The following is a 13993-nucleotide window of genomic DNA, read 5'->3' on the forward strand; positions in this document are numbered from 1 at the left end:
TTTATTGTTATGATGATTATTTTTTGTTTTTCTTAAATCTACTATGTCCATCTTTTTCTTACTTTTTTTTTATTTTTATTTTGAAATCTGATGTTAAATTACATTTTTGTATACTAAAGGGGACTCCCCGTATATATATATATATATAATAAATTTTCTATATATAAATTGTATCTGTATATATTTTCTATAACAAGATCATCTTCATCTTGTTATTTAAAATTTATGTATTAAAAACTTTTTGTACATAAATTACATATATATAATATTGCAATTGTATATAACATTCCCTTTTATAACTTGAAAATATTTTCGTTTACATATATAACACTCTGGTTGACAATTTTCTGATAGAATCACAAAATAATAATTAAATCATCAGTCTCCACAAATTAAAAGTTTAACAATATCAATTACAATTCCATGCAGTGAAACATATTTTAGCGGACGCTATTAAAACTCTTGTCAGGCGCATAGTTGCATAATTGAACGATTATAATTAATCTTCTAGAAACGTGTACATATGTATTGATCCATTGATCGATCTATATTTTACTATTTCCTTGAACTATTTTCAAATTGTAGCAAAGAGAGAAAGAGAGAGAAAGTGATTGGAGCTTCGCGAAGGACGTGAAGTTCTATTTTTATTAAACAAAATATATAACCCCTAGGAATAAGCTGTCAATAAACTATTCGCTTAGTTTTGCTTACATTTAGATGGTTTAATTATTTATAATGATATCTTCCACAAACAAAGTGTGTATGCGTTTTCAATAATCAACGTACATAAACTTCCGAAGTATATCATTACCTGAAGATTTACAGGTATTTCAATTTATCTTATAAATCGCATCTCTTTCCAAAACATATAAGAATACTTATACTATATACCAAAAAGAACAGTCAATAAAAACACAAAAAAATAATATATCTAAATATGATCAAATTTTAGTTTGTCAAAATGACATTTAGTTTGTCAAATTTCATAAAAGTCATGTTTTCTTGAGATCCATGATAACATTTTCCTTTGACTACTAAGAATAATTGATAGAGATCAAAATAATAAAACGTCATGTATTTGATTATTCATAATATACATTTATATTATTATCAATACACATACAAATACAAATTATAAATAATATCACTTGTAAACGTTATTATTACACAATAACAGTAATTATTGTTATTGTTTTATTTACGTTGACCAGAAGTATTCAATCAGCGCTTCATGAATTCTTCAGTTATTTTCAACGATTAATTTTTAAAATGGTTTATTATGGCGCCTAAATCTTATATACAGAGTGTTCGAAATCAGATCAACGAAACTTTAGGATCTTATAGGATATTGAATTTGGAACAATAGTTCTTATAAACAGAGATCCGGAATCAGTTCGTTAAAAATTATAGCTAATAACTTTCTAAATAATTATAGTCATGATCAAAATTTAATAAGAACATATTTATAAGTTCGCATTTGGTATATATGTTTACACTAATTGTAAGAATGTATAATTGTTTATACATAAAAACCATCAACATTTTTTTTCAAGTTTCTGCTTTTTTTGTTGTTTTGAGCTTATTTTTTTTTGAACGCCTTATCGGAATTAAATGAAATTGTTGCAATTTAATTCATCATTTAATTACTCAAATTTTGTTACTTTTTTCAAATAAATGCAGGATTTTAAAATTATTTTTGAAAATCATCAAAAAATATGATTTTTCGAAGTTTATTAGATATAACTTTTTAACGAAGTGTTTCCGGACCTATATGTTTATAGAAACTTCTTGTTCTAAATTATTCAATTTCTTATAAGATCTTGAAGTTTCATTGACTTGACCTGAAACATCCTGTAAAATTGTTTCAAGTATATAGATTTTAAGTATACAGATTTTTCAAGTATTAGAAACAAAAAGCAGGGGGGAGAGTCTGGCCTGTTGATAATTATACAAAAAGAAGAATCAAAAGAATAATATAAAAGACACGCATAAAACATCCATCTAGGATTTTTATTTTTTCAGAAGAGAAGACGATTATTCTTCCTCTCATCCTCAATTTCCTATAAGATCCTGAAGTTTCATTGACCTGAGCCAAGACATCTTGTATAACATTATTGTTTCAGATATAAAGATTTTTTGAATATTAAAAATAAAAAGTAGGAAGAGTCTGTTGACAATTAAACGAAAAGAAGAATCAAAAGAATGATATAAAAAAACGCGCATAAAAACATCCATTCAAGGTTTTTATTTTTTCAGGACAGAGGACGATTATTTTTCCTATCATCTTCAATTTCCTATAAGATTCTGAAGTTTCATTGATCTGACTTGAAACACCCTGTATAAGATTGTTTCTGATATAATGATTTTTCGAGTATTAAAAACAAAAAGTGGAAGTGAGTCTGGCCTATTGACAATTACACGAAAACAAGAGTCAAAAAAATAATATAAAAGACGCGCATAAAAATATCCATCCAAGGTTTTTATTTTTTCAGGAGAGAAGACGATTATTTTTCCTATCATCTTCAATTTTCTATATAAGATCCTGAAGTTTCATTGACCTGACTTGAAACACCCTGTATAAGATTGTTGCAGGTATAAAGATTTTTCGAGTATTAAAAACAAAAAGAAGGAATGAGTGTGGCCTATTGACAATTACACGAAAATAAGAGTCGAAAAAATAATATAAAAGACGCGCATAAAAACATCCATCCAAGGTTTTTATTTTTTCAGGAGAGAAGACGATTATTTTTCCTATCATCTTCAATTTCCTATATAAGATCCTGAAGTTTCATTGACCTGACTTGAAACACTCTGTATAAGATTGTTGCAGGTATAAAGATTTTTCGAATATTAAAAACAAAAAGAAAGAGTGAGTGTGGCCTATTGACAATTATACGAAAAGAAGACTCAAAAAAATAATATAAAAGACACGCATAAAACATCCATCTAAGATTTTTATTTTTTCAGAAGAGAAGATGATTATTTTTCCTATCATCTTCAATTTCCTATATAAGATCCTAAAATTTCATTGACCTGACTTGAAACATCCTGTATAAGATTGTTTCAGGTATAATGATTTTTCGAATATTAAAAGCGTTCTCTACTTTTCGCGCCAAGATTTCGGATAAGAGATTTCAATTTAAGATCCCAATCCCACGAGAATCGAAGAATGTCGAAGGTGTGTTCGGACTTGGTCCGTCTCCTTCGAACGATATCGCCTCTCCTTCCTCGTCAACGCGACGCTGATTCTTATTCCCACCCAAGGTTCGTTCTCCTCCGTCATTCGCACGGACGCGATAAAAGCTCGTCGTCAACATCGCCGCCGACCAGTTACCCAGTCTCTCTACGTCAACGCGAAACTTCGGCGAACTGCCTCGTCGCGCCTTGCTCGATTGTCTACTACAGGAACTGCTCGTCCAACTGCGAGGGATCGATCGACAAGATGGACCGAAGAGATCCGGCATCCGAACAATTGAACGATTACAAGAAAACTCTCAAGGTAAGAAATCGTAAACATGCGTGTTGTGCATCAAACGCAGTTACAGCGGTGCTTAAACGCATTTGTATTAATACGATGATTGATTTCGCATTTTTTTATTTTTAAATTTGTAAATATTATTTTTTAAACTTTTCGTTTCGTACAAGTTGGGAGATATTTTTTACGTACTTGGCGTATTCCTTTTACCTTCGTGAGGATTTCTTTTTTTTTTTTTAGTGGGATTTCATATTTTTGAAAATTTAGAAAATATATATATGATGAGAAAGCTTGATTGGATACCCGCTTGGATCTTTGGTGCGTATACTACAACTTTTGAATTTTGTTATTATTACGTCACGTTATGCCAGGTACATCAATTGATATAATTATCGATGCGAGAATGACTCGGCTATTTTTCCTAATTGACTGCAATTGCGTGCTACTGATTGCACTTACATTATTGTTAAAGAGATATAAATATATATACAGGATGTCCCAGATCTACCTGCTAATAGCAGATTCTTTTGCAATCGTCTGGAGATGATTATACGGAGATGATATATACGTATCTTTAATAGAAAGCGAAAAGTAATGCGAATATGTCTGAAAAAAAATTTCTTTATCTGATTTTTTTTTATTACATTACGAAAGAAATAGGATAAAAACAAATGCTTAGCGTTGTATAAAACTTTTGAAGTGTATTATATCATTATCTGTGTGTGAGAATATTTTTACATTTTTTTGTTTAATTTATTTTATTTATAAATTGCACTTTTTTCCAAAACACACGAAAATGCTAATATGAGACCATTTCAAGGTGTAAACGAAGATATAAGAATAAATAATAGGAATAAATAATAAGGATAAATAATAGGATAAATAATAAAAATAAATAATAAGAATAGGAATAAATAAATATTAAATATTAGGAAGAGCAGTTTGTAATTATTTTGTTTCAAATCAAGGGAATGGATTAACGCATGATGAATTAGAAATTAGGATTAACTAATTCAATTCCTTTCCCTCGTTCGAAGTAAAATAATTCCAAAATGTTTTTCCTAAGATTTAATATTTATTTCTTATTATCACATAATAATTGACGACGCAAATATACATCAAAAAGTAGAACAATTCCAGTAGATGGAATCGTAGATATATCGATCGTTTAAATTATTTTGCTACACGTTGTTCATTGAAACATGCGATGGTAATAAGAAAAATAATTGAAAAATAATTGGAAGAATAATTTTCATATCGTTGTTTTTAGGAATATATGAAGTAAAGTGCGACAAAATATATAAATTTATGTATGATTATATATAGACAATTTTTTCTCAATTTTTCAAATTTTTCTGAAAAGAAAGAAAGCAAAAATTATCCTTATTGTCTTTTCCTAGATACAAATAGAGAAAAACACATATTATGTATATTTTACATGCAATGTACAAATATATATATAGGGTGTCCGGCGTCAATCGCATCACCCATCGTATGCAGATAAAGCAGATAAAACTGAGGAGAAAAGTCCTGTACCATTTTTTTTTATAACGCTTAAGAAGAGAGTTATTATTGAATAAAGTCTGCCAATCATCGCCGATCTTTAGCCAAACGCACGTCAGTGAGACGCTGTAAACAGCTGAGTGCTCACGCACACATGCTAGGCGCGCGGCTCATTGACGTGCGTCCAGCTAAAGGTCGGTGTTGAATTGCCAGACTTCACTCAATAATAACTCTTTTATTAAGGGTTATCGAAAAAAATGGTACAGGACTTTTCTTCTCAATTTTGCCTACTCTACCTGCACACGACGGGCGATTGACGCCGGACACCCTATATATTTATACTTGATTGAGTATAGATTTTTTTTCTCGAGATATAAACACATTTATATTAATAATTATATCCATATTTTTTAATAATTATATCTAAAAATTCCATCCATATAATCATGTATATTTACGTCAAACTTAATTTAAACAAAATCTACCGTTTAATATATTAAAAGATCTCTGATAAGTTTAAATATTCATTGTCAGTAAAAAAGAAACAAATGTCTCTCATAGAACATTTTGCTGTACATTAAATTGATATTTGCGACGTAAAATCAAGAACAAAACTAGTCTTTTTTGTTATTTTGACCTGAATCCTCTCTGTTGTTTAAGCAAAAATCATTACATCAAATTAGAAAGTTTACGTCATTATGATATTGGAAAATAAAATAATAATCTCGTGAAATTTCAAATCAGATTTTTCAAAATATCAATATAAATATAATAGTCTGAAGGAGAATATTTCATATTCTCTTTCATATAAATGTCGATCTTAAAGTAAATACAATAACTTTAATCTTTTGGCTAAATTTATAAATTGCACGGTGATGATTTATATTTGCTCAATTTATACGCACAAGAATTTATGTTACAATGTATAATATATTGTAAACAAAATTCTGCTAAAGAGCCAAAACACTTACAGCATTACATCCACTATTATATAATGAATTTAATCAATATAATTTTTGCAATTCTCTCTCTTTTTCTCTCTCTGTCTAAGATATTGGTATATACGAATATAATTTCTAGTATTTTTCCGATAGCTTCCGATCTCTTAGAACATTATATAAAAACTTTGTCCGCATCATTAAACATAACAGAAACTTATAATATGGAAGTCTAATCTTAGTTTCTACGTTTCCATTTAATAATGCGGAGCTTAAAAGATAAAAGCGTTATACATATGAGCTGAGTGATGATAAGAATGGAAATCTATTTAGATATATATTATTTACTCAAGGAAAATTCAAATAATATGCATACGAGGATATGACACATGCTATTTTCTCTCTTTTTCTATATTCTCTGACATATAACAAAAATAAAAGTTGAATCAAAAAAATATTGTCTGCTTTATATAAAATTTATTAATAATTAAAACTGCGATTACTTCTCCTAACACAAATCTAGAAGACATCCATGGACATCCAAAGGATGTTTTACTTCTGGATATTCTCTACATATTTTATATTTTCTGGATATTTTATATTCTTTGGATATCCTCTGGATATCCTTTAGATGTTCATCCTTTGGATATTCTCTGAATGTTCTTTGTATGTTTTCTGGACATATGCAACTTGTTGGATCAACAGAAGTGTTTTTGTAGCATTAAATAATCTTTTTAATTCGTAATATTTTTTAAAAATTATTTAAATTTTATGAGATTTTTTACGTAAGAAATTCCAAGTTTTGTTGGTGCATTTTTTTGCAAAAATGTTTGAAATTAGTTTTATTTATACAGACACATACAACTGTTGATTGTCAGCTGAGACGTTTATTTGATATTGTTTTCTTTTTTATACTTTAGTTAGTATTACTTTAGTAGATTTACACCGTCTATGAAAAATATATTTGACATACAAATAGCTTCATTGTTTGAAAATCCAAGGAAGCACCAAGAATTACAGAATTTTAAAGCGTTTAAAGCACGACAAATATTGTGACTTTTTACCATACACTTTTTCTTATCGCGGTTCGCAATCTCTCTCTCTCTTTCTCTCTCTCTCTCTCTCTCTTTCTTTCTCTTTCTTCAGCCGATTCTCCTCGAAAAATCCCAGAGTTTTTAGCTGTCAGCGCTGTTTACGGAGATGAATCTCGTGTTTATACATTTTTTTTATTTAGATTCAAAAGTGATTTGTTTTGCATGGCAAATTGTATGTTTTATAAAGATACGGAAAATAACTAAACTCCTATTGCGTTATACAGTGGCGTGACGAAGCGCAGATATGGATAAGTAAAAGATTATCCCGATTGTGCGGAATTTTTACAATCGTGTCTATCAGATTAAATCAATAAATTTCTCAAATAAATGCTTATCTCGCATATGACACATATGATATATGCGGTGAAATGGCGTCACTTTGCTATAAAAAAACATTCAGGTGAAATTTATTTGGGTCATTAAAAAAAAAAATAAATAAAAAAACTACGCTTACTCGTATATAATTTACATTCCGCAGAAGTTAGGATCGACGACGATAATTTGAAGACAACGTGCGCTGTGTTACGTCGAAGCAAAGTTGCATATTATTCGCGCGCAATAAAATCGCGCAGCGAGAGGTGTGCATCGCAAAAAAAAAAAAATAAATAGTTAACGTAACATGCAAATTAATTGCAAATTAACTGCGACGTTCCGCAACACGCATAGAAGTAGGAATCGTACCATGCGCGCTATCATACAATCTTGCTGCATCGAGGCTTTCTGAACGTCGAAATGGTAAGAGAAACATTTTCTCTTGAACTTCAATGAATAATATAAATACAAAATTAAAAATTAAATTAGAGAAAAAAAGAATAAAACCAATAATACCGAATATAAATGATTGAAGTAACTAATAAATAAAAATGTGTAATAATTAAATTAAAATTAGAGAAATATATGAAACATTAATAATTATTAAACATTAATATATTAGGTTTTTTTATAATGTATTTTATATTTTTGACATTTTTAATATTTACATTTATTTATTTAAAAGACAAAGTTATTGTTAATGATATTAGCATATATTTATAATGTTTATATAATATATAAAGTATATTACTATTGTATGTGTAATGTATTAATTATTATAATTATATAAGAATATAAGAATATAATTATATAAGAATATTTTTCTAAAAAATAATAATATATGAATTAATTGTAATAGTTTTAATCAAAATATTAAAAAAAATATACTTTACAACAATAATGTTTTACAACAACTTATTAATTTTTCAATAATTATTTATTTTAGATGTTATTGTATGAGAATTTTAATGACGATATAAAAAATAATAGATGATAGCTATTAGAAATATATTTATCAAGAGACAGAGAGAGAGAGACAGAAATTTATATATAAAAAAAAATATAAAACTATAATATGTAATTCACTCAAGATTATTGCAAAGATTATTTTTGTGATTAATATCAGTTATATAAGTTTATTTTTTATATAAAAAATCAATTATTTACCAATTTTTTACTAAAGCTTTCGCAACAATTGCTTGCCCGAGAAAAAATTAACGTTTTCTAATTTAAAGGAAAGAAAACACGTCGCAATAATATTGCGAGCGAGCAAATTGTGATTATGACACAACTGGATAATTGCCGTAACAGGACGTCGAATGAGGTTTCTTAGATGATAGATAGGATTTTGAAAGAGAAGATCCTACACGCCTATACGATCGACGAAAGAGATTATTTTTATCGTATTATGGTTTTATCGCGATTGTTATTATAAAAAGCACACTCACTTCTAGTTTGTTCATTAGTGAAATGAATAGTGACAGGGAATGTCATGCCCGTCATCGCGGTTTCTCCCTTGCATTTTGGAAAAAGAAGAAAAGATTTAATCACGAGGATTCTGATTGTGTAACAAAATTTTATACGGCTGTTGATACAATAGTTAAGCTATCGCTTAATTATTTATGTGTTTGTAATAATAATTCAACAAGTGTCACAGAGCCTTTCAGATTTTAAATTCTAATTAATGAAATGAACTATAAAAAATAAAATATAAAATGTGTGACGTGACTAAAAGACTCTTTTTTGTTATCAATTTTATTTATTTATTAATTAATTTATTATTATTTATTATTTATTTTTGATTTATTTTATTTATTTATTTTTTTATTCTATTTATTTATTTATTTATTATTATTATTTGTTTATTTATTTATTATTATTTATTATTTATTTATTTTTAATTTATTTATTTATTATTTATTATTATTATTTTTTTAATAGGATTATATATTTCGTGATTATTTAGTTCCTGACATGAAAACTGTTTTATATGAAATTATTTTGCGCATTTCAATCGACGAACAATTAATCTGCATTTATCTTTTTTTACAGGATGAGGCACCCGTATTATTAACTGCAAATGGAGCGCCCATCGCCGAGAAGAAGGCCAGCCTCACCGTTGGTCCTCGTGGACCCATGCTGCTGCAAGATTTCGTTTATCTGGACGAAATGTCGCATTTCGGCAGAGAAAGGATCCCTGAACGAGTTGTGCACGCTAAGGGAGCCGGTACGCTTGCTTTATTTCTTATAGTGCACACCAATTCAATATATTTTATTTTCTTGCATAATAATTTTTATTATAATTTATATAATTAATAAATAATTTATATAATATATAATTAATTTATAATTTATATAATTTATTATTTTTGTTCATTAACAAAATATTCGTCAAAATTCATTAACAAAATATTAAGATATTAAAATATTATATTTATATTTTTTATCAATTAACTTCACACGTATTTTTTTTTCTTCTTTCCCAGGTGCGTTCGGCTACTTTGAAGTCACCCACGATATCACCAAATATTGCAAAGCGAAGGTATTTTCCAGCATCGGAAAGAGGACTCCCATCGCAATAAGATGCTCCACCGTTGGTGGCGAAAGCGGTTCTGCCGATACTGTCAGGTAATAAATAAGAAAAATGTTACAATAGTGTAGTGCGAATTATTATTGAACTTTGACTCGCAGACGTTTTAATAAATATTCAAAAGATGAGATAACTATGTGCCCTCTCATCTGCCTTTTTATACATTTAATGTGCGTTGCAAGAATATATGAAATACTTAAAATATTATATATAAAATATTAATATAATATAGATTATATATATAATTATATAGTGTTAATATCATATTAATATTATAAATTATAATATTATAAATTATATAATATTAGTATATTAATATATATGTTAATATATTATTAATATTATATAATATTATATTTTATATTAATATATTAATATGATATAATATTATATTTTACATATAAAATAGAAAAAATGCTATACATAAATAGTTATTTCAACAAGTTTTACACTGTTGAAGTAAGTATTATGATGCAATGTCCGCCATAAATGTTTGTTTTATTGTCAGTAGAAAGTGAATGAATCGCTCCCGCGGTTACATCGGCAAAGCAAATATTGATTCTCGATTGATTTTTCGTAATACAATGATTTTTCATCATTCAGCGATGGTGCAATAAAGGAAAAACATGATTTTTGAAAGAATTGCATGTTACTCTTCTGAATTGCGCTTCACTGACGCAACATAATTCGAGTGGAAAATTTAAATAATAATAAAATGAATAGGCAAAAATATTCTCATATATATATATATATATATATATATATATATATATATATATATATATATATATATTTATTTATATATTTCTTTAATTATTATCGATGTTCCGTTTTGATTTTTCAGAGATCCGCGTGGATTCGCCGTAAAGTTCTATACTGAGGAGGGTATCTGGGATCTCGTCGGCAACAATACGCCGATCTTCTTTATCAAAGACCCTCTGTTCTTCCCAAGTTTCATACACACGCAGAAGAGAAATCCCGCGACCCACTTGAAGGTCCGTTTAAATGTGATTACAGATAGCTAATTGATTCAATGATCAAATGCATTTATGTATAAAATAAGTTTCTTATTTTTATATTAGCATATGTGTAAGTAATTATATTGTGAGTTAGAGATCATATAAATAATTTTTTTTTAGGATGCTGACATGTTCTGGGACTTTATCTCCCTCAGACCCGAGACGACGCATCAAGTTATGTTTCTCTTCAGCGATCGAGGCATTCCCGATGGATACCGCCATATGAACGGCTACGGTTCTCATACATTCAAATTGATCAACTGCAAGAATGAGATGGTCTACTGCAAATTCCACTACAAGGTTCTTATTTAAAATAGCAAAAAATAGCGGTATATCTTCATCTATCAATATTAGAATTCTTTAATACAATACAAATATTTGATAATCGACAGACCGATCAAGGGATCAAGAATCTCCTTGCAGAGAAAGCCGCCGACCTCAGCGCTTCCGATCCCGATTACTCGATTAGAGATCTTTACAATGCTATTGCTAGAAAGCAATGTCCGTCCTGGACGTTCTACATTCAAGTAATGACCGATATTCAAGCGAAGAACTTCAAGTGGAATCCGTTTGACTTGACAAAGGTAATTATTATTACTCTTCTATCGAAGATTATTTTTTAAGATTTTTGTTTTTTGAAAATTATACGAATTTCTCTTATAGGTTTGGCCTCACAAGGAATATCCGCTAATACCGGTGGGCAAATTGGTGCTGGATCGCAATCCCGAAAACTATTTCACTGATGTGGAGCAAATGGCCTTTGATCCGGCGCACATGGTACCTGGTATCGAGCCGAGTCCCGACAAAATGTTGCAAGGTCGACTCTTTGCTTATGGCGACACTCATAGGCATCGCTTGGGACCGAATCATCTTCAGTTACCAGTGAATTGTCCTTACAAGGTAACACTCCAATTTGCGACAGGATAAACTATATGATTCCTGGCATTTTTTTCTATAGTTACGATAAATAATTCCATGCTTTCTGTATTATATTTATTTTGCAACTTGCGATAATTTTTATCCATATTTCTTCAAAAGAAAAGAAGTAAAGATTTTTCACTCAAGTAACATATATATATTTCATATTTATATTTATATTTATATTTATATTTATATTTCATACTTATATTTATATGAAGAAATGAATTTTGCAACTTTGATTTATGTAAAAATATCTTATATGGGTTTAAGTTATTAAAAAATTATTCGAGAAATATTAATATAAATTATTATTAATATATTTTATATAAATTATTATTATTTCTAAATTAATATTTTTAGCAAAAGTCTTTATTTGATTAATAATAAAAATTACTATTACTATTATTTTTATTATTATAATTTTTATTAAAATACATCACATTATTCGATTAGTATATAATATTTATTGAAACATCTTCTAAAAATTAAAAAATGCGATTATTTATCCCGTAGGCGATCTCCACGATGCATTATCAGCGAGACGGTAACATGGCTATATACAATCACGGAGGTGCGCCGAATTATTATCCAAACAGTTTCTCCGGACCGAGGGAGTGTCCGGCCGTTCGTTCGCCACCGTTCCACGTGAGCGGGGATGTGGATCGTTACAATCCCGACGATGAGGACGACTTCGGTCAGGTCACTACCTTCTGGAAGAAGATCCTCGACGAACCCGCAAAAGAGAGATTGGTGCAAAACATGGTCGGAAGTCTGCGCGGCGCCTCGCCGTTTATCGTGGAGCGCGCCGTGCGAAATTTTGCCCGGGTGGACGTCGATCTTGCTCAGAGATTAACGGAGGGCTTACGTAAATGCGGGATGCAGATCAACGCCTTGGGCAAATCAGCCAATCTCTAAAGAGGATTTATATCTACATCTTTCTCTCTCTCTTCTCTCTTAAGTTTTGTATTATAATTTGTTCCTAACAACATACATGTTCAAAAAATATCCAGAGGACATCCACATCAAGATGATTTGTATCCTCGGATGATCTGAACGGCTTTTGAACATATGTGTTGTTAGGAATGTAGCTCTTGCTACTTAAATACGTAATATATATTCCTCGATATATAATATTTTACATTGTTTATCAGCGATTATTACTGAAAATATTTCTTTCCGCAATGTTGTACACTACTTTTAATTATCGAAATTTTTCACTGGAGTTATTGCTCCTTGTAACGCTAACTATTATTTTACAAAGGTGTAGGTGCGAACCTATTCTGCGGTGCCTTTTATGTATAAGAAGCTTATGTATTCTGCCTATTGAAGGAGGATAAAAAAAACGCATTATTCTACTCTTTACTATTTTCTAACATATTTTGCTACAATTGTTATCGATTTTAAATGAGTGTTGCAAATGAGTATTTTTTAAGCCGGATAATTCTTTCGAAGGAAAAATCTGTATGTGTATGATGAGGATTTATATGTAAATAAAATTAAAAATTGCTATACATATGCATTATATATATCGTAGCATTTTTTTATCATTCTCGTAGCTTTTGTCTGCGAACAAAAGGATCGGAAGATCTTTTATCTTTGCGCGAATTCTCAAGGTAGACAGCAAAATGAGTCATACCTCCAATTAGGGTAACTTGTGGCAACAAAGCTATTTCGATTGCATTTAACCTGCGTTCAAAACGCATCCGCTTTTATCCGTCATTTTGGAGTCAAACCGTGAGTTTCGTGAAAGGTACGTTTTCATTCTTTTCATCTTTTAATCGATATAATTAAAGTAACTAACTGTGTAAAAAGGAATAATTTTATGATAACTTTTATTTTATTTTATTTTATTTTAAATTAAATTAAATTTAATTTTAATTCAAATTTAATTTAATTTTATTTTAATTCAAATCTAATTTTATTTTATTTTATTTTTAATTCAAAATTAATTTAATTCAAATTTAATTTTATTTCAATTCAAACAATTTTATTTAATTTTAATTCAAATTTAATTTTATTTTAATTTGAACTTAATTTTATTTTATTTCAAATTTAATTTAATTTTATTTTAAAATTGCTATAAAAAATATAAAACATTTTTAAAAAATTGTTATTTTCTCTTCCTCCAAAATTTAGTTTGA

General features: G+C 28.8%; 1 protein-coding gene across 3 annotated transcripts; it reads left to right on the plus strand.

Annotated features, from left to right (window-relative positions):
• The first annotated feature begins 3154 nt into the window (after positions 1 to 3154).
• On the plus strand, positions 3155 to 13363 carry LOC126852881 (catalase). Of its 3 annotated transcripts, none has more exons than XM_050598160.1 (8): positions 3155 to 3499; positions 9375 to 9549; positions 9809 to 9950; positions 10757 to 10907; positions 11052 to 11231; positions 11324 to 11515; positions 11595 to 11831; positions 12366 to 13363. In XM_050598160.1, the coding sequence occupies exons 1-8, from the start codon at positions 3170 to 3172 to the stop codon at positions 12765 to 12767; spliced, it is 1809 nt and encodes a 602-aa protein (XP_050454117.1). In that variant the 5' UTR covers positions 3155 to 3169; the 3' UTR covers positions 12768 to 13363. The 3 variants fall into 3 exon arrangements, with proteins under 3 accessions (XP_050454117.1, XP_050454119.1, XP_050454118.1); XM_050598162.1 differs by lacking the exon at positions 3155 to 3499 and adding an exon at positions 7725 to 7745; XM_050598161.1 differs by lacking the exon at positions 3155 to 3499 and adding an exon at positions 8774 to 8888.
• Positions 13364 to 13993: the final 630 nt, after the last annotated feature.

Source organism: Cataglyphis hispanica, chromosome 11, assembly GCF_021464435.1.
Source record: "Cataglyphis hispanica isolate Lineage 1 chromosome 11, ULB_Chis1_1.0, whole genome shotgun sequence".
Taxonomy (NCBI): Eukaryota; Metazoa; Arthropoda; class Insecta; order Hymenoptera; family Formicidae; genus Cataglyphis; species Cataglyphis hispanica.